The sequence below is a fragment of the Miniopterus natalensis genome, chromosome 17 (assembly GCF_054644295.1).
Source record: "Miniopterus natalensis isolate mMinNat1 chromosome 17, mMinNat1.hap1, whole genome shotgun sequence".
In the NCBI taxonomy this organism is placed as follows: Eukaryota; Metazoa; Chordata; class Mammalia; order Chiroptera; family Miniopteridae; genus Miniopterus; species Miniopterus natalensis.
In genome coordinates, this window is record NC_142097.1 from 45268754 (window position 1) to 45292354 (window position 23601).

General features: G+C 63.9%; 3 protein-coding genes across 5 annotated transcripts in view; 1 reads left to right on the forward strand and 2 right to left on the reverse strand.

Moving 5' to 3' along the window:
* Positions 1-1090: 1090 nt before the first annotated feature.
* FSCN2 (fascin actin-bundling protein 2, retinal) lies at positions 1091-7246 on the forward strand. Of its 3 annotated transcripts, none has more exons than XM_087825709.1 (5): positions 1091-1916; positions 5498-5654; positions 6137-6282; positions 6572-6814; positions 7041-7246. In XM_087825709.1, the coding sequence occupies exons 1-5, from the start codon at positions 1091-1093 to the stop codon at positions 7244-7246; spliced, it is 1578 nt and encodes a 525-aa protein (XP_087681835.1). The 3 variants fall into 3 exon arrangements, with proteins under 3 accessions (XP_087681835.1, XP_087681833.1, XP_087681834.1); XM_087825707.1 differs by having other exon boundaries at positions 6137-6258; positions 6629-6814; XM_087825708.1 differs by having other exon boundaries at positions 6137-6258; positions 6647-6814.
* A 1130-nt stretch (positions 7247-8376) lies between these two features.
* Positions 8377-16168, reverse strand: FAAP100 (FA core complex associated protein 100). The gene is made up of 9 exons (XM_087825775.1): positions 16004-16168; positions 15764-15882; positions 14726-15657; positions 13664-13820; positions 12222-12994; positions 11948-12084; positions 11523-11639; positions 10418-10504; positions 8377-10054 (listed from the first exon to the last, which is right to left on the reverse strand). Exons 1-9 carry the CDS (start codon positions 16166-16168, stop codon positions 9923-9925), a joined length of 2619 nt encoding a protein of 872 aa, XP_087681901.1. The 3' UTR covers positions 8377-9922.
* A 2736-nt stretch (positions 16169-18904) lies between these two features.
* NPLOC4 (NPL4 homolog, ubiquitin recognition factor) overlaps positions 18905-23601 on the reverse strand; it is a 36090-nt gene continuing 31393 nt past the window's right edge. Inside the window, exons 16-17 of the mRNA XM_087826411.1 lie at positions 23369-23471; positions 18905-20846 (exon numbers count right to left, since the gene is read on the reverse strand). Of these exons, the coding sequence (XP_087682537.1) occupies positions 20689-20846; positions 23369-23471 (261 nt within the window). The 3' untranslated portion in view covers positions 18905-20688. The remainder of the gene's footprint in view (positions 20847-23368; positions 23472-23601) is intronic.

Consider the following 23601-nt stretch of genomic DNA (forward strand, 5'->3'; position numbering starts at 1 on the left):
CTCAGGGTGCAGAGGTCAGCTTGGAGCTGGGCCCTCTCACCTGGGTCCTTCCTGCCGCCTCCCCCTGCAGCCCCGATGACTTTGTCTGCTCCATGCTCACGTTCTCACGTCACCCTCCCCGTCCAACCTGTTAGCAGGTGTCACCGTCTCCATCACACAGCTGCCATCGTGGCCCGAAGCAGGGGCCCTCTCCCCGGGGCCCGGCCCAGTGGGGACAGGGTAAGCAGCCGCCTCTCCATAACGCCTGCACCCTAGCTGGGTGCCGCGGGTGCCGGGACAGGGTGCCCAGCGGCTCACTGGCACCGACACCCCCACCTGCCACTGTCCCAGCCCCGACCACCCTTGGGGAAGCATCAGGCCCAGGGCTTCGGACTGTGGCCAAGGGGCAGCCTAGGGGGGCGCATGGCGCAGGCTGCAGGCTGCCGGGTGGGGGGCCTTGCCCTGCTCCTGGCAGCAGGAATCAGAGAAGCGGTAACTGGATCTGGCCGAGGCTCGGGCGGCTGCCGAGGGTGGAGGGCTGTGATCGGGTTGCGGCTGCGCTGTGTTTTCCACCAGGCGGCTTTTTCTACGTCGGGAAAGAGCTGGGCTGGGCTGGGCTGGGCTGGGCTGGGCGTCCGTGCAGTGGGTCTGGGGGCCTGAGGTTGGGGCAAGAAGGAGAGAGGCCAAGAGGTGCCAGGACCACGAGGCGGGACGCAGGGCCCGAGCCTGGGCCCCAGCAGCCACTGGGGAGGACGAGAGGGCGGTCAGGCCTGCGGCCGGGGCACCCTCCATCGCCGAGGGCCGGCTCTGGCCCCCTGCAGTCCAGGAGTGGCTGAAATCCAAGCTGGGGTAACGACAGGCAGCCTCTGTCCCTAAGCCGGCCCAGCTCTGATCCGCCTCCCACCCGCCCTCTGCTGCCCGCTGGTCATGTAAGAGCTGCCCGGGCCTACAGCCACTGGTTAGAGGAGGCGTCCAAGCAGGCAACGGGTCCATGACGCTGGCGGGACCTGGGGGCCACCGGCCAGCCCAGATGAGCTGGATCCCTGGGGACCATCCGGGGCCGTGAGCGCACAGAGGGAGCTTCCCAGGCCCCTGCCGGGCTGCCCCCAAGATGCCCACCAACGGCCTACACCAGGTGCTGAAGATCCAGTTCGGCCTGGTCAACGACACCGACCGCTACCTGACGGCTGAGAGCTTTGGCTTCAAGGTCAACGCCTCGGCGCCCAGCCTCAAGAGGAAGCAGATGTGGGTGCTGGAGCCCGACCCCGGCCGGGGCACGGCCGTGCTGTTCCGCAGCAGCCACCTGGGCCGCTACCTGTCGGCCGAGGAGGACGGGCGGGTGGCCTGCGAGGCGGAGCTGCCGGGCCCCGACTGCCGCTTCCTGGTCCTGCCGCAGCCCGACGGGCGCTGGGTGCTGCAGTCGGAGCCCCACGGCCGCTTCTTCGGGGGCACCGAGGACCGGCTGTCCTGCTTCGCCACGGCCATCTCCCCGGCCGAGCTGTGGACGGTGCACCTGGCCATCCACCCGCAGGCCCACCTGCTGAGCGTGAGCCGGAGGCGCTACGCCCACCTGTGCCCGCAGGAGGACGAGATCGCCACCGACAGCAACGCGCCGTGGGGCGTGGACGCCCTCATCACCCTCATCTTCCAGAACCGCCAGTACTGCCTCCGGTCCTGCGACAGCCGCTATCTGCGCAACGACGGCCGGCTGGTCTGGGAGCCCGAGGCCCGTGCCCGCTACACGCTGGAGTTCAAGGCGGGCAAGCTGGCCTTCAAGGACTGCGACGGCCGCTACCTGGCGCCCGTGGGGCCCACCGGCACGCTGCGGGCTGGACGCAACACGCGGCCCGGCAAAGACGAGCTGTTCGACCTGGAGGAGAGCCACCCGCAGGTGGTGCTGGTGGCCGCCAACCACCGCTACGTGTCCGTGCGGCAAGGTGAGCGGGGGCGGCCTCCACGTGGGGGCTGCGGGGGGAGTGGCCGCGGGGGGGGTGCAGGGCGCAGATGGCGGGGCCGTGGGCCATCAGTGGGGTCCCCGAGGAGGGCAGCTGGCTTTGGGGTCAGAAGGAAGAAGCTTTGTCTTGGGACAGCTGGGCAGCTGCCTAAAGCCACATGGGCAGTGCCCGGGGGGGGTAAGCAAGGGCCCCCTCCTCCCACCCCTTCTCTCTCACCACCCACCCCACTTTGAGCTTTAAAGGAAATTAGAGAGGGTGTGAAGACCAGGGCAAGGAGCCAGCAGAGCAGCGGTCCCCACACCCCCATGTGGCTGACCAGCGGGTCTTCATCCAGCCCCAGGAGTGGGCCGGGGAAGGGCCTTAGGGTCCCCCCAGCCTGGGGGATGCAGGGAGCAGGTGGCCCCTCCAGGGCCTGTGGTCCTCGGTGGGAAGGCTCGGTCTCAGCCTGGCCCCCCTGCCTCCTGGATCATTGGTCCCCTGCCTCATGTGACCGGTGGGCCCTTCCACATGCAGTCACACGCCTGTGGGACGGACACTGGCAGTTCCTGCTTCCCCTTGAGGAAGCTGAGGCCCTAGAGTGGCCTCACACTGCTAGTGGCCACCCCTGGCCCAGGCCAGCAGTCTCAGCTGCCTCCCACTTGGGCTCCTGGCTCTGCGCACCCAGGAGTGGCCAGGCACACCCTGACCTGGCACAGTGCCGCCCTTGTCGGGATGGCAGAGGCCCAGTCCTGAGCACCTGGGAGGGGTGCCCCACGATGGCTGCAGGGGCCCCTGCCTGTAGTCAGGGTCCTCAAGGCCAGTCCAGCACAAGGAAGGTATCCCACAAACACCCCCTGAGCACTTGTCCCGATGGGTGGCCGGGTCCTGGGGTTCGACGGAGGATGAACAGCCTGGCCCTTCCCACCACAGGCCCTGTGGTCCAGCTACACCAGCCTCTGGCCTGGGCCAAGGCCCGTAGGCTCGGTTCATCAGTGACACGTGGGCACAGTGTGGAAAAGCTTCCTGCGTGAGTCACAGGAGAGGCTGCACACAGTGACCTGCACGTGCTGAGCTTGTGGGCCTGGCTCGCGGTGGCATGGGAGCTGGTGGGGCGGTGGTGATGGCGGTGATGGCGGTGATGGTAGTTAGCGAGGTGGTGTTAACGATATTGGTATTGACGGTGGTGATGGTGCTGGTGTTGATGTTGGTGGTGATGGTGATGGTGTTGGTAGTGATGGTGCTGGTGTTGATGTTGGTGGTGATGGTGCTGGTGCTGGTGTTGGTGTTGGTGGTGATGGTGCTGGTGCTGGTGTTGGTGTTGGTGGTGATGGTGCTGGTGTTGATGTTGGTGGTATTGATGATGTTGGCAGTGGTGGTGTTTTGGAGATGGTGGTGGTGGTGGTGGTGAGGGATAGGGCCGTATGGACCATTTTTCACCCACTGGCCCACCCTGGATCTGACCGCATACCTCTGATGGGGGAACCCCCCGTTAACGACCAGACCCACCTCCCGCTGTAGAAGTGGAGGTACCTACATTTGCCTCCCCACTTCCCTTGCAATAAGCCTGACTGCATATGGCCTGGCCCCCAAGATGTCCGTATGTTGACGTGGCAACCAGGGTGTGAGGAAGCAGGACGTGGCATCTCAGCCCCGGGAGGGTGCCCCTAGGTTGGAGGCAGCTGGAGCAGCGGGTTCTGCAGAGTAGCGGGGCCTGGATCTTGGCCACCTTCCTGCTAGGTAGCCCCTGAACCCGACTCCGTCCCCCAGGAGCTGCGTGAGCCCCCGTCTGGCCCGTTTTCTCCTGATACCTTTGGCTGCCGCCAGCCTTCGTGGCTACTGTCCACAGCCGTCAGCGTTTGCTGCTGCGAGTAACAGGAAAAACAGTGCAAACTGGCAAACCCACAAGGACGTCGATTCTCTCTCATAAAGGGGCGTCTGGAGGCACGGGGTGGGGGCGTCCCAGGCAGGGCACTGTTGCCAGCTCAGTGGCATTACCAAAGTCTCCTCAAGGAGCCTGCCACTTGCCTGGGACAGCTCTGACCTCAGGCTGGTGCCCTTATGGTCACAAGGCGGTTGCTGCTTTCCAGGCCTCACATCTAGACAGGACAGTCCAGAGGAGAGGGGCCCAGCTCCTCTCCTGTCTTCCCAGGAGTGAGGCAAGTTCTCCCGTAAATTTCCTCAGACCCCCACTCGGTGCTCACACACCCACTGCTCAGCCAGTCCCTCCGGGGCAGCGGGTGGGGTGTGTGCTCTCCGCCAGCACCGACCAGGGCTCCTGGTGCTCTTCCACCTCGAGGTCAGGGCCCCAGCAGGTGACTGTGAGATGGAGGCCCTGGGACGCACCCTGTCTGCAGGGGTGTGTGGGGACACGCTGTGGGGAGGGGTGGCAGAGACGTGAGCCCATCCTCAGCGCCCACCCCATAGCCTTGCCCCTCCAGCAGCACCTGTGGGACCGTTCCCACACCCCTCAGGTCTGCTTCAGTGTCACCTTCCCCCGGAGGCCAGCCCAGCCCAGGCCCACAGCGGTCACGGGCACTGGACACCCCATGTTGTTGTTGGTCACTCCCCGCAGAGGGGAGGACTATTTTCCGTGTTGTCACTGACTGCGAGCCCAGAGCAGAGGGCGCTCTCTGAGTTCAGTGTTGCTGACAGACGCAAGGTGGGGACGGCCATGAAAAACGCCAGCCACCTTCTACTCTGAGCAGTGACCTAAGTGAGAGGGGAGGCCCCGCCTGGGGCTGCGGAGGGAGGGAGGCCCAGGCCTCTGCAGTGCAGGCCCTGCCCGGGGCCCAGCCTTCCTTCTCAGCATCAGGGTGGGACAGGATCTGGCCCCGACCCTCAGGCTCTGATGGGGATCGGCTGTCACCCCTCCTACTCCCCCAGCTGGACATACTGGAGCCCGAGTGGGGGGCTCTGTGACCTGCCACACCACTCAGACTGGCCAGTTGCCACAGAAACAGAAACTTGGTTTATGGATACTGGGATGACCCCAGTGCCCGCCTGCTGCCCCCCACCTGAGCATGGGTACCCCCCATCCCTGGCCCAGGAACCCCAGGCAGTCCCTGGGGTAGCCTTGTCCTCTCCTAGGACTGCTAGGATACCCCACTCGTGAGTGGGAGGCTGGGGAGCTGAGATGGGTTCAGCCCCTGCCCAGTGCCCTGGAGTGAACCCTAGGCCTTGGCTGTGTCCTGGGCCTTGGCACTGGGAAGCACAGGGACCCCACTATGCCCACGCAGCCGCTCGGGAGTGAATTATAAATAGAGGCCAGTGTAAGTGCTGGGCCCAGAGCAGGGGAAGCAGATTACCTGCTGATTAGCGAGGCCGCGGATTTGCTGGCACGGAAGGGCCTGGCTCCCGGGCTGCGGTCGGAGCTGGGCCTTAGGGAGCAGTGTGTGGGGCTCCACGTGCCCACGTGGCCCTGGGGCAGAGCTCCCGGAACCTCTGAGAAGTGCCTTTTGAATCCTCTCAGGTTCTAGGTGAGCCCCCTCTGGCTTCGGGGTTGCCCCAAGAGCATGCTTCCCCACCCGTCTGCTCCCCACCCACTCAGGGAGAGGCGTGAGGGGCTTCCCATCTCCTCCCTCCAGGGGTCAACGTCTCAGCCAACCAAGACGAAGAGCTGGATCATGAGACCTTCCTGATGCAAATTGACCGGGAGACAAAGAAGTGCACCTTCTATTCCAGCACTGGGGGCTACTGGACCCTGGTCACCCATGGGGGCATCCAGGCCACAGCCACACAAGTGTGAGTGTGCCATCCCCGTGTCCACCACCTTCTCTTCCACCTCCATCACCATCATCATCACCTCCATCACCACTATCTCCACCGCAAGGATATTGTAGCAGCCCAGCCAGGGAAGAATGCCTACTGGGGTGGGCACAAATCTTTTTTTTAAAAAAATATTTTTTTATTGATTTTTAGAGAGGGAGAGATAGAAACATGGATGAGAAACATCCATCGGCTGCCCCCTACTGGGGATGGAGCCTGCAACCTGGGCCTGTGCCCTGACTGGGAATCCAACCTTGACCTCTTGGTTCATAGGTCAATGCTCAACCACTGAACCACATGAGCAGGGCGAGGTGGGGACAGTTCTTAATGGTGGTGGGCGCGTCAGTGGAAGGCAGGTGCCTGCCCCTCCCCCTGGGGGTGGTACTGGACCTGAGGGGGTTGGGGAGCCCTGAGCCCCAGTCCTGCTGCTCTGAAGGGACCCTGCCCCGCCCCCTCAGCTCGGCCAGCACCATGTTTGAGATGGAGTGGCGGGGCCGGCGGGTGGCCCTCAAAGCCAGTAACGGGCGCTACGTGTGCATGAAGAAAAACGGGCAGCTGGCGGCCATCAGCGACTTCGTGGGTAAGCACTCCGGGCATGCCTGGGGTGACGGGCTGGGCCCTCTGCCCAGGGACAGCGCCTGCTGAGCCCGGGTCCCCCGAGAGCTGGCCTCTCCCCTGCCCCTCCCCGCGGACTGGGTGCTGTCCCTGGCACTAGCCACACCTGCTGGCCCAGAGCACTGCCGCTGACGTCGGGGCAGGTGGGCCCCAGAGCGCCCCTGTCCCCACTGCACCTCAGGGAGGCCCTGGCTCAGGGGCCGCAGACCCCTCGTGAGGTCATGAGGTCACCACGGGAACAGCAACGGCACATGTGGCCCAGGGGCCTGAAGCCCAAGCCTGCTGGGGGCGCTTTCTGGGGAGCCCCTGTTGCACCCCACGGGCGGCTAGGCCAGGGACGGCTCCCCCCGCAGGCCAGGACGAGGAGTTCACCCTCAAGCTCATCAACCGGCCCATCCTGGTGCTGCGCGGCCTGGACGGCTTCGTGTGCCACCGCCGGGGCTCCAACCAGCTGGACACCAACCGCTCGGTCTACGACGTCTTCCACCTGAGCTTCAGCGACGGCGCCTATCAGATCCGAGGTGCCGGGGCGCGCGGGGCGGGGGGCGCACGGGGCGGGGCGCACGGGGCGGGGCGCGCACGGGGCGGGGCGCACGGGGCGGGGCGCACGGGGCGGGGCGCACGGGGCGGGGCGCACGGGGCGGGGGGCGCACGGGGCGGGGCGCACGGGGCGGGGCGCACGGGGCGGGGCGCACGGGGCGGGGCGCGCGGGGCCCAGGGCGCCCCCCGACGGCTGCTCCCCCGCAGGCCGCGGCGGCGGGTTCTGGCACACGGGCAGCCACGGCAGCGTGCGCAGCGACGGCGAGCGCGCCGAGGATTTCCTCTTCGAGTTCCGCGAGCGCGGCCGCCTGGCCATCCGCGCGCGCAGCGGCAAGTACCTGCGCGGCGGCGCCTCGGGGCTGCTGCGCGCCGACGGGGACGCGCCGGCCGGGGTCGCGCTCTGGGAGTACTGAGCGCGCGGCGCGCTGTCCCCATTAAAGTGTCTGTCTCAGCGGCTGGTGGCTCGGTGGCCGCTGCTCCGGGTGGGCGCACCGGGTCTGCGCCGGGGCCCTCGGCTGCGCGGGGCGCGGGCGGGCTGCGCCCGGTTACCCAGCGGGGCCCCCGGGTTCCTGCGGTGCGCGCTCCGCCCCTCCACCCGTCCGTCCCAGGAAACGCAGCGCCCGGGGCTTGGCCGGGAGGAAAGTCCAGCCGGTTACCCCCCCCCCCCCCCCCCGGCACAACCACAGCCCTGGGTCTCCTCTTGCCCCCCCCTCCCCCCCAAACCCGGAGACGCTCGGCCGGTGTGGGCTGAGGCAGCCGGGGGGCCGCCGGCTAAGCAGGCCAGTTAGGTCTTCAGGGTTCACGTCTCCAGGCAGGATCGCTGCTCCCAGCGCCGGGGCAGGGTCTCAGGGACCCCGCACCTCCCAAGCGGCCCCGCTCAGCTTCTTAACCCGCCTCACTGCCACCCAGCCCCACCCAACCCCGGAAAAGGGCTCTCAGGCCAAGCCCACCCCCAAGCTGTGCACAGAGGCCCTCACTTGCCTCGCCCCGCAGCCGGCTGGCTGCCCTGTGGCCAGAGCGGACGACCAGACAAGGCCCGTAGCTCACCCACGTGCCTCCCCACAGCAGCCGGCACCCAGAGCACCCAGCTCACAAGGACTCCCACCCAGGCAGATGCCTCTTCAATGGGCTGGGTGACCCGGGACTCCTGAGGTGGGTGCTGGGTGGGAGACATGACCCCCGGGACTGGTCAGACCTTGAAGATGGGGAGATGGGGGGCTGGGGGGTGTGGGCAGGACACAGTCTGAGCGAAGGCCTAGAGCCCAGAGAGAGGGTGCAGCCACAGATGACTCCGCCTGACCAAGATGCTCTCACTACCCTCCCCCTAGGCCCACGCCCCTCTCCCCACCCCGGGCAGCCCCAGCCCTCGCTTGGGGCCTGAAGCCCCCCTCCAGTGAGTCCTGCCAGTGTGGCCCAAGGAGAGGGGTCACTGAGGATGGAACACTTTGAGAAAGGAGGGCAGCAGGGAGGGGGCGTGGGGCAGGTGCCAGGGGAGACCAGATGTATGTAGCCTGGGAGAAGGCAGGAAGGGGCTGAGAGGAATCCTGGGGACACAGGGGACCTGCTAGGTCACCCCCAAGCCTTCCTGCAGCCCCTCTCCAAGGGCCGCCTGGGCCCACTCCCCTCACCTTAGGGACAAGGCAGGCACCAGTTAACTCAGGACACAGCCCAGCAGGAAGGAGCCAGGGAGGCTGCCGAGCTTCAGTCTGTGCTGCCCCCTGGTGGCACCTGGGGAGGGAGGCTTGGGGCCCATCTGCCAGGGCGCCCACAGCCTGGAAGGTGGAGGCACCAGGCCTGGATCCCAGTGCCCTGCCCCTGGGTTCCTCGACCCTGCAGGGTGCCAAGGATGGGTTCCCCCTTGGCTCTCAGCCACAGTGCACTTGGCCTGAGATACTCAGAGTGGTGCCCACATGGCCTGCAGCAGCCGCTGGAGAGGGGAGGCAGGAAGGGGAGGAACTGGGGTGGCAGTAAGGAGACCCTGGCACCCCCAGGATGGGGAGTAAAGGGGGAGACAGGCATGCTGTGGCTGAGGTGGGCTTGAGCTGCGTGCAGGGGTATCTTGGTAATGGCCAGGCCAGGGCCTCATACAGCCCACTCGGTGGAGGCCACACTGTGGCCAAAGGAGGGGTACCAGGTGGGTGAAGGCCTGGACCAGGTGGCTCCCAGAGCAGCTGTCACCTTCCCTGGCTCTGCAGCCTGGCACCCACCCTGCACCTGTGTGTGCTGTTCCAGGTGGTTCCCTGACCAGGCGGGTCTGTGTCTTCACCAGCTTACACTACGCGTCCCAGCCGGGTTGAGGTCTGTCACCTTGCGGCTTGTGTCCTATTTGTCCTGTGTCCTGTCCCTCTTTTCCTGCCTCTTCCCAAATGTAGTTTTCCCCTTTTATTCCACGTGTACCCCTTCACCTCAGGACCACAAACAGGCCAGGGCAGGGCTCGCATGGTGTAGAGTAGGAGGGTGCCTAGGAATCTGTGTGGGAGCTGCCACCCACCCGAGGGGGGGGAGTAACAAAACCAGCGGAGACAGAGGCAGGTCACAGAAAGGGTCTGTTGTGGTGGCAGCAGGGCCCTCACAGCCCCACAAAGAGAGCACCAAGTGACACCCAGGAGTCACCTCCCCAAACACAGAAAACACCAGCACCGGCTGGGCCCGCCCAACCATGGGGCCCTGGGATTGCAGTGCTGTGCGCTGGGGGCAGCCCTGGCCACAGGCCGCAGGCCACCAGAGCACCTCCCACCTCGTGACCCCAGCAGTGCTGGGGCAGAGCCAAGGCACCCAGAGTGGGTGGCGGGGCAGGTGCCTCCAGGAACAGGGACAGCCAGACACAAACCTGCCCCACATCCTGGTCCCGAGCTGTCTCTCCCTGGCCTCTGGAAGCCAAGTGACCACTGGAGGCCAGGAGTCTGGTCTGCTGTGCAATGGCCAAACTCACCCCCGACCTTCCACAGCCACAACCAGCCAGTACCTGCCTCCCAGCTCAAGAGCCGGGAAGTAGTCTTTTGTGTCCTCGATCTTTCTCCGTAAAACCAGAGGCACTGTGTCCTCAGAGGCTGTTAATGTGCACGGAGCTGGGGCGGGACCCACCGGCCTCACAGCAGCAGGAGGCTGGGGCTGCGCAGCTGCTGATACACCTGCAGGAGCCTCTCGGCAGTGGCGCAGGAGCTGGCTTCGTCCTCTGTGCACAGCCGGTCCCGCAGGGTCTGCACCTCCCGCAGCAGCGCCTGCAGGTGGGTGCGAGCAGCAACAACTAGGCCCCCACCCTCCCACCTGCATGTCACCAGGTCCCTCTGGGGACACCTGTCCCCCACAAACCCTACTTGAGACGTGGTTCAGGAAAAACTCTCATCTGTGGCCTTAGTGTGGGACAACCTGCCAGCCACTGGAGACCCCTCAGGACAGGGCGTGGCAGGGCCGAAGGGGAGACCACACCCCCAGGTGACAGGAGGGTCCTAGCCAACAGGTAGGAACAGAACTAGAGACAGAAGTGACCGAGGCCACTCTTTGCCTCCCCACCCCACCCCTCTTGGTTCTAAGGGCTGTGCAGGCTGCTGGGAGGTTTGGGGACGGGACCCCAGGGGCCTCACCTCGTGGTTGGCCTGGATCTGGTGGAGGTACTGCATGCGGAGGTCAGGTGGGCTGGAGCCCCGGGCGGCCTGCTCCATAACCATCCTCTGAGGGCACAAGGGGCAGGTTGCTAGAGGGTGACAGGCAGTGCCAAGGGCTCCGGGGGCCTGTCCTCCGGCCCTTCCCTCCCCCAGTCTCCCTGCCTCGCCCCATTTCCTCCCAGGCCCCTCAGGCTCCCCCCCATTGCAGGCACACACCAGCTCCTGCTGACCACCCTCCCACATCTGCTCCCCACCCTTGTTCCTGCCCAGTCTGCTCAGCCACTCAGCCCACCGTGGGGCTGCTCCGAGTCCCGCTTTCCAAGTCCCCCTCCTCCACGCTGGCTCCCAGGGTTCAGATCTAAGCTCCAGACAGCTATAGACAGCGAGGACCCTGCTGCCTCCAGAGCAAAGCCTCGAGGAGATGGGGACACTTGGCTCCTCCCTGGGCGGAGAAATGCAGGAGCTGGACCAGCCGTGCATGGAAAGGGAACAGGTGTCCTTGGTGGGTAGAGCCTAAGAGGTGGCACCACTACCCTGGAGGCAACCTGCCACCAGAATGCCGGGACCAGATTCCCGGGCCTAGTGCGAAGCCTCGAGGTGTGCCAGGCAGGGCCATCACAGCAGTGAGGTGACCACTGGGGTCACGGCGGGATGAGAAGGGTCACAGAAAGGTCATGGTGCCACACAAGGTGGTCATTAGAGTTGCTGGCCTGAGCTAGTGCAGGTGCCCGGCCCACCTGAGGTCTGGCACTGCCCTCAGACCCTCGTCAAAGCTCAGACTGTGGGCTGATTCTCGAGGGCAGGGCTGGGGCCTGGGAATGCATGTTGGTAAGTTCGCAGGTGAGGCTGATGCAGACCATGCTTAAGAAAAGTCACCAAAGCTGGCTGGCTGGTGGCTGCACTGCGACCGGTGCCGGGAGGGGCACCAGCTGACAGCCGTTTTCTGGAACGTGAAGACTTTCTTGGAGCTGGAGTTGTCCCACCCCCGCACGGCACTGAAGTCCCAAAACCCATGCAGGGAGCCACAGACCCCCCAGTCCATGTCCCAACCAGCCCGTGGAGACCTCCCCAGCAGGGGATGTACCTGCATACGTCCAACGACAGCATGGTGGGCCCTGCACATGTTGGCCAGAGAGGAGCTCTCCACCTGGATCTCCACGGCCTGGATGGGCCCCGCAGGGCACAGGTCGGTCACGGCCACCTGTGACAGAGGAGGAGCCTCGTGCCCACCCACAGCTCCCTGGCCCCTCTGCCTCCCTATAACGTCCTGGGCAAAGTTTGGTGCTGGGTCTCCTTGACCAACGGCAACTCCCACCAAAGAACCACCCACCAAATCTGCTCACCCGTCTGGGAAGAACTCTGCTCCCTGTGGCCCTCACTCTAGAACACAGTGACAACTGTGACTTTGCCTGGGCACCTCCCACAGCCCACATGGGACAACCCAGATCACCAGAGCAGCTGCCACTGAGGCCGCCTTCCCCAAGGACAGGAGAGCTGACCCCTGCTTGCCTCATGGACAATAAGGCAGATGTCAGTGCCGTCCGGGGCCACTCCCTGGACAGAGGACAGTGCTTGGGACCTCACGACATCCACGGCAGCATTCTCAGCGAGGAGCCACTGCAAGGTGGCACAACACAGGGACACACCTGAAGGACAGAGGTGCAGGCCGTGAGCGTGGATGGATCCTAGGACAGTGAGGAAGCACCCCACGTCCACGGGCCTTGGTGCATCCACAGGGAGCAGGGGCCACAAGGCCAGAGCGCAGCCGGTCAGAACCACCAACCTGATGAACTGTCCCCCAAGGCGGCTCTGAGCAGCTCTGCTGACACCCTGATAGCGGCCACGGAAGGGGGCAGGTACTTGGCCCGCAGGGACTCGGGGCCCGATGGCTCGCTGCTGAGCCTGCAACAACTTTCCAGGAAGGTGTTCACGGGGTCACCCGAAGGGTGGGATGGCCCGGGGGCCTGCACGTGGGGTGCGGCTAGGCCAGGGAAACGCAGGCCCTGCAGCATGTCCACCGTGTGCTCGCTCAGGGGCAGGCAGATACCCCCCTGCTCAGGCAGGACGTCGGGGGGGCACCCGACCAAGGCAGGGTCCTTGAAAGAGTCCGAGGGGGCCAGGGCCCCGCCCACAACCTCCCTGAGGCTGTAGAAGAGCGCACAGGACACGGTCAGGGGCAGGTCGAGCACGCCATCCTCCCCAGGGCCGAGGAACAGCGTCACCTCCCGCCGACCGCCGGGGCCGAGCTGGTCCACGGGGATGGTGTAGGTCACGGCTGAGCCGGCCGTGTCCGGGTCTGAGGCATGGGAGCTGGGGAGCACCTGGACACACAAGGCCCAGCCCCGGTCCAGGCTGAAGCCACTACTGTTCTCTAGCAGGCAAGTGGCGGTCAGCACGTCCTGCAGCTCCTGGTGGCTCCAGGCAGTGGTGGTGGTGCAGGAGATGGGCCGGGGGCCCTCCCGGCTGGACAGCAGGGCGCAGCTCACATTCATGGCCTCGTTGAGGCACATCAAGGCCCTGTTCCGCTGGTCCACGGCCTTCTTCAGGGAAGACACTCTGGGGAGAGCAGACGGGGCACCAGGGAGGAGCGCGGAGCCGAGGTGGTGGGTACCACCCCCTACTACTGGGGTCAGAAAGGTCCAGACTTTGCTCCAAGCACCAATTAGGGAGCACCTGCCTCGGGGAGCAGCACTCCTTGTCCCACCCATGCTGTCCCCAGCCATCTGGGCCTAACCAGCTCTCTGGGTCAGGGAGTTTGCCGCCCCTGCCAGGGCCACATGGGCTAGCTGGTGCCTGTGCCAGGCTGGCCTCCCTACCATGTTTCTCGAGTTCTGAGTTGGCCTCTTTGCTCCACTCAGCCCTTAGAGTGACCAAGCACTATGGACGTGGCCCAATTCTACAGGGCCCTGGAGCCTAAGGAGACTCCTCGGGGCCACAGGAGGGCAGGTGAGGGACCCGCTCTCTCTGAATGGGTCAGAGGAAGGGCTGTGGACATCAGTGAACGCAAAGAGGAGAAGATCTCCGAGGAGAGGATGTCCTACATCCCCTACTAGAGAAAAGGGGGGTGGTCTGAGAAAACGGTGGGGGCCCCTTTTGCCTTCTGAGGGAGCCAGCCTAGTGTCAGGCATTTCTATGTCTGAGGCTCTTGGTAGGGACCAGAGGCAGAGTAAAAGGTTTGGCCTGGAGCAATATCCACACCTGGCCTAGGCACAGCCTGCAACTCACCTCTCAGAGACGGTGCCGATTCCACAGAGCAAATCCTTAATCTTTCGGCCAGTGTCCGCCGCAGTCACCCTGGTGGGATGAGGTGGCTCGGGGTTCAGGTCCAAGCTGCAGGTCATCAGGCGGCCTTTGGCAGACAGGGCCAGGAGCTCAGTGCCCCCTGAAGATGACACAGGCCAGGTCCAGTCAATGGGCAGGAGGAGCAAGCTGCTGGAACAGCTCCCCCAGACTCAGGACAAGTGCTGGCCGAAAACCAGCACCCAAAGGAGGACCCAGGACGAATGGAGAGCCTGGACGTACGCCACGGTCTGGGCAGAGCTGCCCAAGTTCATTATACACACACTCCATAGAGCCCTCCCTAGAAGGAGACACCGGCACAGTAGGGGTGGCACCGCTGTGTCACATCGCACACGGATGGGACTAGAAGAAGCCAAACAAGGAATCCTTGTGGGTATATCCATCCGACTCCTGCCTGCTTTCCTACGCCCCGCCATCCACATGGCCCTCTTTCCTTGTGGTGCACAGTAGCCTTTCCCTGTCAAAGCATTTCTTCCACATTAGAATTGCCTACAGCAGGCTTCAGGCCGACTCGGCGACCATCTAACAGGAACATACATTAGAGAACCTGCTGTCCCCCAACACTGGACAGAACACACAGGACCAGAACTCCAGGAAGCCACTGCCTCCAGTGCAGGGTGGCTTGTTAACAGTGAGCAGGGGTGGTGTTTCCTGGCCTTTGGGAGAAATGCCAAGACCTGAACTTCTCCTGGACCAACTGCAATGCAGGACCTGTCATGGAAAGACACTGCTGCCCTGGGTCACCCAGGTGCAGACCCCACCCAGGCAGAGCGGCACACCTCCTACAGGCAGGCACTCTCTGACCCCAAGACCTAGACCATCAACTAGGAGGCTCTGCCAGGTGAGGATGAACCTGCCCTGCCAGGATTATAGCAGCTGGGAACGAGGTAGGGAGAGGACAGGCCAGTTCCCAGGGGATAAACTACCAAAGGGGGGTCCACCTGTCCCCAAAGCTCTGGTTATTCAGGTTTAAACAGCAACTCATACCTTCCGATGACCTAGACGACACACAGAGGGTGACGACGCTGCAGACACCCAAGCTGGCTGGACACAGCAAAGAGGGCAGGCCTCCTGGGCAGTCGGGCTGCACGGAGTCCCCGGGGGTGCCTCCTCGAGCCAGGTCCACCACGCAGAGGTTGGCAGGGGTGCTGTGGTAGACGCGGCCGTCCCCGCCACAGGCTGCACACAGCACAGGCCCCGGCAGGCAGTACTCCCGCAGCTCCGGCACCAGATTCCCTGCCTCGTCCCAGCTGGCCTTGATGGCCAGTGTCCGGCCACGATGACCGAGTGCCACAAGGCAGTCTGAGTTGGCGTCCTCTAGGTCCTCAGCCAGTGGCTCTGTCCTCAAGGCCCCGATGAAGATGACGGGCTCCTCCAGGTGATGGAGGATCTTGACAAGGGCTTTCGGGTCACCAGGGGCCAACCTGGAGGTGACCAGGGTCTTCAGGACCACGCAGCAGAGCTGACCATCAGGGAGACCACAGAGGATCACGGGAGATTCCAGGAGGGCGGCGTCGGCTCCAAAGAGCAGCCCAAAGAGGGGCCCCTCCAGCGTGAAGCCCCTGGGACCCTGCAGGTGGCTGTGCGGAGCCCTGGAGCCCGGCGGCAACGCGCAGCACAGCACTGGGAGGAAACGGGGGGCTGGGGGCGGCCCCGGGCTCCCAGGCGGGGGGGTGTAGGTAGAGAGCTCCACCTCGCCGATCTGGCCTCCGGGCCCGGGGTCCTCCCCGGGGCGCGGACACTCGAACAGCCGCACCTTCCACTGGGCGGGGCCCTGCGCCAGCGCCACCAGCACGTCGCCCAGCACGGAGAAGGCGCACAGCGCGGCGTCGGGGAGCGCGCAGGCGGCGGGGTCCACGGGGGTCGCGGGGGGCGGGGGCTCGCCGTCCTCGCCGTCCCCAGCGCCCCGGCTCACAGACCTTTGGGGACACAGGGAGCTGTCACTCACGACGTTCACTCGCTGTCCCCACGACACCGGCCACGGAGCAGGCTGGCTCCGGGGGCTTCGCGGCGGCCCCTCCTTACCTGCCCGCCTGGTCCAAAGACAAGCAGTAGATGCCCCTCCGGGCGCACAGCACGTAGAGCGCCCTGCGTTGGGCGGGGGCCTCCAGGTGCCACACCTGCCCGGGGAACCTGTACGCCGCCTGGGCGCCGGGGCGGGAGGGCGGGGGCGTCAGCGCTCAGCGGCCCCGGGGGGCGCCCCCCGCGCCCCCGCCCCCCCGCCCCCCCCCCCGCGCCCCGGGCCCGCCCGCGCCCGCCGCTCACGCTCAGCCGCCGCCCCTCGGGCTCGTAGACGTAGACGAGCTCCCCGCCGGCGGACAGGGCCACCTCCGCGCCCAGGCTCAGCACGCGGGGCGTGCCCGCCGCCAGGCCCCCCGCGGGGCAGCTGAAGCCCGCCAGGTAGTCCACGCGCGGCGCGCGGCCGGCCATGGTGCGGGCCCGCCGCCAGGGGACGCGGGGCGGGGGCGCGGGTGGGGGCGGCGGGGGCGCTGTACGGCCGCCCACGTTGCGACGCGGCCTCCGCCGTAAAGCGACGCGGCGGGGGCGGGGCCGAGGCCGGGCCTGGGCGGGGGGCGGGGCCCCGGGGAGCACGCGGCGGGGCGGGGCCGGGACCCGGGGAGCACGCGGCCGCGCCCCTGGTCGTGGGGTCCGGGCTGGAGCCCCGGTCCGCGGGCCGGGGGGCGACGCCGCTGCGGTCGAGTTAGGGGGACAGAGCAGCTTAGCAAACGGTGGCCTGTCCTCGCCACCCCGTCCGTCCTCCGCGCGGCCGCATCTCCCTCGCCCGTGGCGGGCGGCGGGGTCCCCTTGGTCCGCACCAAGTCCCCCCCCGTGCGCCCTAGACCGGGCCGGCTCCCCCGGGCCGGCAGAGCGCGTCTTCCCGGAGCAGGGGGCCGCTCCTAACGCGACTTCCTGGGGTTCGGGGAGCGCCGGGATGCTGTGGGGCCCAGGAGTGGGCGGGCGGCGCCAGCTCTTGCTGATTCCACAGCCTGTGGCTCTGGGCCCTTTCCTCTGACCTGTTGGGCCAAACGTGGGCAGAAGTGCCCCCTCCACGCCTGCACACGGGCTGAGCGTGGGTGTGTTGGTTTGAACGGACAGTGGGGAAAGCCAGAGGAGCTCTGGGATGGGGGCCAGGGCCCTAAAGAAAATGAGGGGCAATCACCGGCAGCCCTGGGGGTGAGCGAAGCGGGGCAAGCCGTCCCTGCCCCCACCGGGCTGCTCCCTCCTCAGCCTCCTGGGCTCAGGTGAGGTGCAGACCAGAGAGGGACCAAGAGCTTTCCTCTGGTGAGAAACCTCTCCTTTAAGAAGCCAGTGGGACAATCTCCAAGGCCACCCACGAGGCCAATGGGAGGCATCGCCAGGCATGGCATGCTGAAGGGGCCCAGCTGCCAAGTGTTCTCTGGGCTTGGAAGTTAAGCTGGCACAAGGGAGGCTGGTGCGCCTGCCAAAAGAGAACCAGCAGCAAAAGTTCTAACTGCTCTTGAGGTGGGAGCGGGCACTTGGCCCCCAGGGCAGCGGATAGGCACTGTCGGACTGTCTCTGGGTGCTGGGATGGGCACGCATGTGTGGCATTTGCAGCGTTTGCCCTTTTCTGCTCCATGGTCTTTGGTGTGAAATGCTGTCCTGGATGCTGGGACAGGGAGGGCCGCAAGCGTGAAGAAGACCAGCTCCCACTTGGCCTTCTAAGTGGGGACACGCTCCTTTCAAGCCACCTCCCACTGTGACCGTGCCCCCCAGGGGACAAGTGTTCTGCACTGCTCTGCTCACCAAGCCTGAGTTGGAGGGAAACACCCCTCCAGGCATTGTAAGTGGGTGGCTCCTCCGTCCCACTCCCTTCTGCTAGCAGGCTCCTGGCCCCAAGCTCAAGCAGGCCCACACCCAGTGACACAAGGATTTACGAGCATCACCAGCCCGTCCAAACATCAAAGGACCTTCAGTGCTGCTCCTGGGGGTCAGACATAAGCAAAGGGCTACAGTCCAGTCTGGCTCAGACATCTGAGGGGTGAGGCCGAGTGAGGGGTCACCACGTGTGCGCGCAAGGTGCACGCTCCTGGCCCAAATCCTGTGGATTCTATGCTGGATTTGGAGGCAGTGTCTTCTTAGGACAGATTACACCCCGACTTGGGGAGGAAGCACGGTATGTGCAGGGAAGCTTCAGGCTGTGCGGTCCCTGCTCAAGTGCCAGGAAAGGGGGGCAGGCCCCCGAGTTCTGTTTCCAATCAGTACATTCCACTTCTTGATTTCTGGGGGAAGGTCTGAGAACCTTCTCACTTCAAGAACCAACGAGTTCAGCAGCCTCAGGTGCCCAGAGCTGAACAGCAGCCACACCTGAACTTGGGAGCTGTCCGCGGTCATCTCAGGGACAGGCCTGCAGGCCCCTCGGACAGCAGTGGTTTTATACACCTGTTGAGGGAGCAGTGAGTCACCTGGAGGAGTGTGCTGAATGCTGCGTATGAAGGCTGGCACCGAAATCAAAGGGACAAGGCAACTCGGGCCAGCAGTGTCTCCTCTGGCTTGTTCCCTGCAGTTCTGAGGGGCTCCTGGACTTCACCCTTCACCTGCCACTGGGCCACGTGCACCTGTCCCAGCAGGCAGAGGCCCAGGAGTGACACATGGTAGACAGGCAGGAAAGGCCCCGAGGGAGGCCAGGCTCTCTCCCTTCCAGACTGCTGGCTGGAAGCAGAGCCCAGGAGCCTGGGCAGGAGGAGAGTTCTCTACCCTCCAATGGTCCACACCTGACACAGGCCACATGAACTGGCCCTGCAGACAGATGCAGAGGCCTGGGGCTTCAGGTGTTTATTGGCCCCCTGCAGGGCCAAGTCCAGGCAGTGCTGAGGCCACCCCAAGCACACCATAGGCCCTGAGTGGAATGGAGCATGGAGGGGGGCAGACTGGTCGGAGGCCACCGACAGTGTCCCCTGGAACAGGTGTGCACTCAGTCACCCCTCTCCACTGCAGTGCCTGGCAGAAGAGGGTTGTGCTCATACCAGGGCAGGTGGGATGCAGGGGGCTGGAGGCCCCTCCCCTGTGCAAGAGGAGGTGGCTGAGCCACCTGGGTCAAGGCCAGAGCCCACCAGCAGGGTGCCCCCCCCCTCACTGCTGAGCTCTGACTCTCTTTGGACAAGGTAAAGTGCATTACTGAACAAAGAGCAACTCGAACCAGAAGCAGAGAAGTCACAACGCTTTTTCTTTAGCTGAAGAAACAAGGGAACATGAATTATGTGGATGCCAGAGCTTGAGAGGAGAATGCTGGTTGAAAGGAAGCTAGCAGTGGATGAAGGCGAGAGCACGTTGGGGAGCCGGGGGGCGGTGAGGTCTCAGGAGTGAGGTCAAGCGCGGGTCCAGCTGCAGCTTCACATCTGGTCACAGGAACCACACAACAGGCTGGAGTCCAGCCAGTGTGCCAGCCAGGAGTGCGACCAGACAGTCCCCCGAAGGTAGCTGTACTCTGCACTGGCCGCTCTGGCCCTCCTGCTCCTCCAGATCAGCCACTCTCTGCTCTGGCCAGACCCAACCTGAGCCTCCCCAAGAGCAGACAAGTCTGTGCTGGTGGACCTGGAGGTGCCAGACTGGGCCGTTACCACCACAGCCAACACCCAAGGGTTCTCCCGCACTGCACTGAGGGAAAGGGCAGGTCCCACAGGCCTGCCCCCGCCCCAGGGCAGATGTGAGGTCCCCAAGCAGTCTCTGTCTGGGCTGGCCCTTCCTGAGGGTGGGGAACAGCTCAGAGATCGGCTCTTATTAAGGCAAAGAGGCATCAGCATGCCCATGGGTTCCCGGGGCAGGGCGTGGTCACAGCCCAGCCACAGAGGATGGGTAAGGACCCCAGGGCACACCTGTAGGGTCTGACCACCACCTCTGTCCTGGGATGGCCCGGATCTCACACCATCGGCACAGCAGCACCCTTCCCGTCCCCACGGCAGAACCACGTAGCTCCACAACAGCCAAGCCCCACTCCCTCACCCAGGCCTGTCTCAATGGCCATGTCACTGTGCCAGAGGCTAGGGCCACGGGAAAGAACTGTGTGGGAGTCAAAGGGGACCAGCTTCTGGTCCTGGGCAACCTAGTTTGCCCCAGGGGGCCTGGTCAGCAGCCTTGGCCATCTGGAGGGGCCCCTGCCTGGCGGGAGCCACTGCTATACTCCTGCTCTGACAGCCCATGTCTGCAGCTGCTGTGCAGCTTGGCAGGAAAGTCTCAGGCACTGAGGTTTACTTCCAAGGAGGACTGAGTGTAGGCCCCCATCCATACTCACCCACCCTGCACACCCACAGGGACTCACTAGAGGGAAGGAAGTGGAAACTAGTCTCTCTCACTCCCCTTTTATGCGGTTTTTATCTTTAAAAAAATAAATAAACGTCTTCTGGGCAGGAATTACTGATAACTGTTATTACAACCAATGCCAACTTTAAAATCCCACCTGGATGTTGGGTGAGAGCAGGAGAAAGTGGGCAGCAAAGGAACCTGCAGACCAAGCAGACGGGAGGCCGGCGAGCCTGTGGCCACTTACGTTTCCACCAGACAACGGCTACCGGACGGGGAAGAGGTGCCCCCCAGGCAGGGCCTGCCCAAGGGCCACAGGGTACAGAGGCCACAAGAGCTCCAACCACAACCAGGGAGGGGCAAGAACAAACGGCATCCAGAGAGGAGGAAGCTGGCGCAGCAGCAAGCACTCCCGCCCTCCTGTGCAGGTGGAGATGTCGAGGCGCCAGGCCCCCCACCGTGGAGGTAGGTACCGGAGAGGCGTCTGCGTCAGGCCCACTGCTCCTCCACTAGGAGCCTGGTTTCAGCCGGCAGAGCACCAGCCTGGCTCCGACCTCCAGGGAAGCCTGATGCTGAGAGGCTTCGTGGGCCAGAGACCCCCAGGGCAGCCATGCCACCCTGGGGCACGGCTCCGTGACCCTGGCTTCAGAGAGGGCTGGGGTGGGCCCAGTCCTGCCAGCGGGGCCGAGGCCCTAGGTCCTGGGGAGGCTGCACATCTCGCAGTGGCCAGTGCCCGGCTGGTTCATGAAGGTGCAGTGCTCACAGGCCCACATGGCGGCCGTGGCGGCGTGTGAGGAGCCCCCGACGGCACCATACTCCTGGAGGCCCGGAAGCTGCACCCCAACTGTGCCTGCAGGGTGGGAAGAGAAGCAGCACCCATCATTCCTGCACAGGGAAGACGTCCTGCCATCTGAGCTCTAGTTACTGCCTGTCGGGGTCAAATGGACTCTAAGCAATTGCTCCGGGTGGGCAGATAAGGCCCCACCCCCACTGTGGGTCCCTGCTCACCCCCGGGACCCCGCTAAACACAGCTTCTGTCTGCATAGCTGGAAGCCAGCTCCCTACCTGCTGCCCCTGCTTAGTGGATCCTGCCCAGTGTCCCGGCTGCCCACCCACACAGTACGGACACTCAGTGGTTCCCGATTCAGTTGTCACTCATGCTGTGTCTGGATTACTATCAATATGCTAAGCTCTCTACAGTCACCTGCTGCACACCAACGCTGGACCCGCACAGACTAAGAGGTGGTCCAATAGGTCACAATAGAGCTGAAAATTTCCTATCACCTGTGGTGTTGTAGCTGGCGTCACACCATAGGACAGCGCCCCTCGTGTGTGTGGTGACGCTGGTGCAAGCAGACCTACTGCGCGTTTTTAGCGTTGCTGTCATGGAGCGGCGCATGATTGTGTATTGGGGCAAGTCTCATGTCACATCCTTGCACTTTAAACATTTCCCCAGCCTAGGCCTTGCCTTTTCACGTTTCTAAGTCTCTTGATGGGCCCAAGGGTTTCATTTTGATAAAAGTCCAACTGACCATTTTCCACGGTCAGTCCTTTCCTCTGTCCTACCCAAGGGCCTCTGGTCTTAGCTTCTACCATGAGGCCATGACCCGTGTTGAGCTGACTTTGGTAGCTGGTGTGCCTGTGGAGGCTGTTTTCTGCACAGGCCCCGGGGGGCTCACTGCCCTCCCTGAAAAGGCTTCCTTTCCTCACTGAACTGCTCAGGCACCCTTGTCATCAGCCGGGCCTCAGCTCCAGCTGGTCACAGTCTATTTACTGTCATGCTGACACCACGCCCCCGTAGCCACCACAGTGTCCCCGCTGAGACCGGGTGGTGCACAGCCTCCACCTTTCTCTGCCCTCCGCAGCCCAGATACATCTCATAATTTATCCCCCTCCCCCCGACTCAAAAAAGAAAGTGTCTATGGGGATTTTGATTGGGATTGTACTGATCGATTTTGGTAAAACTGATGTTAAAAATACCCAGAAACATGGTACTTCTTTGCATTTACTTATACTTAGTTCTTCCACAAAGTGTCTGCTTTCAGAGAGAGCTCTTACATGGCCTCCACCACACGCACACCAGGAAATTCCAGGTGCACAGTATGGCAAGCCCCTCGAGGAGACCCTGTCGGCAGGATCTGGACAACCCAGAGCGGACTCTTGGATGTGAGCACATGAGTGCCAGGAGCTCCCGGCAGAGGCTATGCTGCCTGGTTGCTATGGCTCTTCCCAGCTAAGCACTGGAGAGCCAGCAGGCCCTGCTCCCAAGGGTCACCAGCTGTAGGCTCAGTGCTCAGACAAACCTTCTCGGACCTAGCTTTCCTCACCCCCAACATGGCCACTGCACCTCCAGGATAACCCCTAGCCCACCTGCCCTCCCCTCCAGGGCCCCAGGATGCCCCTCTGCACCTCAGCTTCCCTGTGTGCAGCCCAGACAGCCACATGTGGGGCAGTGGGACACCACGTGCTGAGTGCTGCTGGCCAGCACTGCACCACCATCTACCCACAAACACACGGCTGTAGGGCTTTATGGGGAGTCTGGTGGGATGCCTTGTCTTGTCTCTAGAACACCTGAGCAGTGTCTCGGGATGGGGGGCAAGAATACCAGGCACATGCAGCCGGCGTATTGCTGGTCTGGTGTCAGAACTGTACAGAAAAGCACAACACAGGGAAGGCCCAGCTCTCAGGCCCAGAGCTTCTAGGTGTGTTAGTATGAAAAGAACAGCAGCTCCCACGGGCTCCCCTCAGCTTTGATTTCATGGAAGTTCTTGGCTAATTTTGTCTCTAGTGTCTGCCCACTAGATTGAGAACATGGCATACACACTTTCTAATGTGTACTTTCAAGGCTGTCTCAGAGGGAACTCCAGCACCTCTCACCCACAGGGAAAAGGCTGTGCCAGGAGCCCAAGGTGGCAGACACAGCTCTCACTAGGCAGCACGGTCATGCAGCTCCGGGACATGAGGCCCCACAATATGGTCTGTACCTCTCCTCCCTCGTCAATCAGGGAAGCTCTGAGGACTGGTGGGAAAACGGAAAAGCTGGAGGAGAGCAAAGGCTCTGTACTCTCAGCACTTGAGTGAACCTAGTTCCAGCTTCTCTACAACCACTTTCCAATTGCTCCTAAGATGCCGGAAGATTAGCATGCCCACTGCAGACATGTACACTCCCAGAGCTGTGCACCAAAGATCTGCAGCCCCCAGAGCATGTACGTCACAGCCCTGAACGCCCATGTGCCCTGGCAGAGGGCACCTGCGTCCGCTGACTGCTCATGACACCTGTCAGACGTGTCTGGGTCAGGCTTCTGGGGCATAAGGAGTTTGGGAGCTTTGCGGAGCAGGTGTGGGGCCCCTGGGCTCTGGGAGGCCACTTACTGCAGAGCTGCTCAATGGTGGCCCACTGCTCAGACTTCTTCCACGTCTGGGCGAGCTCCTCGTTTCTGGTCCTCACGGCCTCCAGGAGCAGGCTGATGCTGTCCTGCAAGAAGCCAGAAAAGAAGGTTCCATAGCCTGGCCCACAGTGGACAGACTCCTGCTGGTAGGCTGCTGCTTCCCCAGCATCTCAACACACTTCAGGGGGATGTGGGAACCTCACAGGCTGTCACCAT

What these genes read in the sequence shown, in the direction of transcription:
- FSCN2 (XM_087825709.1), top strand. Translation starts at nt 1,091, where the DNA reads ATGCCCACCAACGGCCTACACCAGGTGCTGAAGATCCAGTTCGGCCTG. An exon ending in CAGGCCACAGCCACACAAGT is followed by an intron (nt 5,655 to 6,136) that starts GTGAGTGTGCCA and finishes CCGCCCCCTCAG; the next exon opens with CTCGGCCAGCACCATGTTTG. An exon ending in CGGCGCCTATCAGATCCGAG is followed by an intron (nt 6,815 to 7,040) that starts GTGCCGGGGCGC and finishes GCTCCCCCGCAG; the next exon opens with GCCGCGGCGGCGGGTTCTGG.
- FAAP100 (XM_087825775.1), bottom strand. Translation starts at nt 16,168, where the DNA reads ATGGCCGGCCGCGCGCCGCGCGTGGACTACCTGGCGGGCTTCAGCTGC. An exon ending in ATCGGCACCGTCTCTGAGAG is followed by an intron (nt 12,995 to 13,663) that starts GTGAGTTGCAGG and finishes TGCTCTCCCCAG; the next exon opens with AGTGTCTTCCCTGAAGAAGG. An exon ending in CTGTCGTTGGACGTATGCAG is followed by an intron (nt 10,505 to 11,522) that starts GTACATCCCCTG and finishes TTGTGCCCTCAG; the next exon opens with AGGATGGTTATGGAGCAGGC.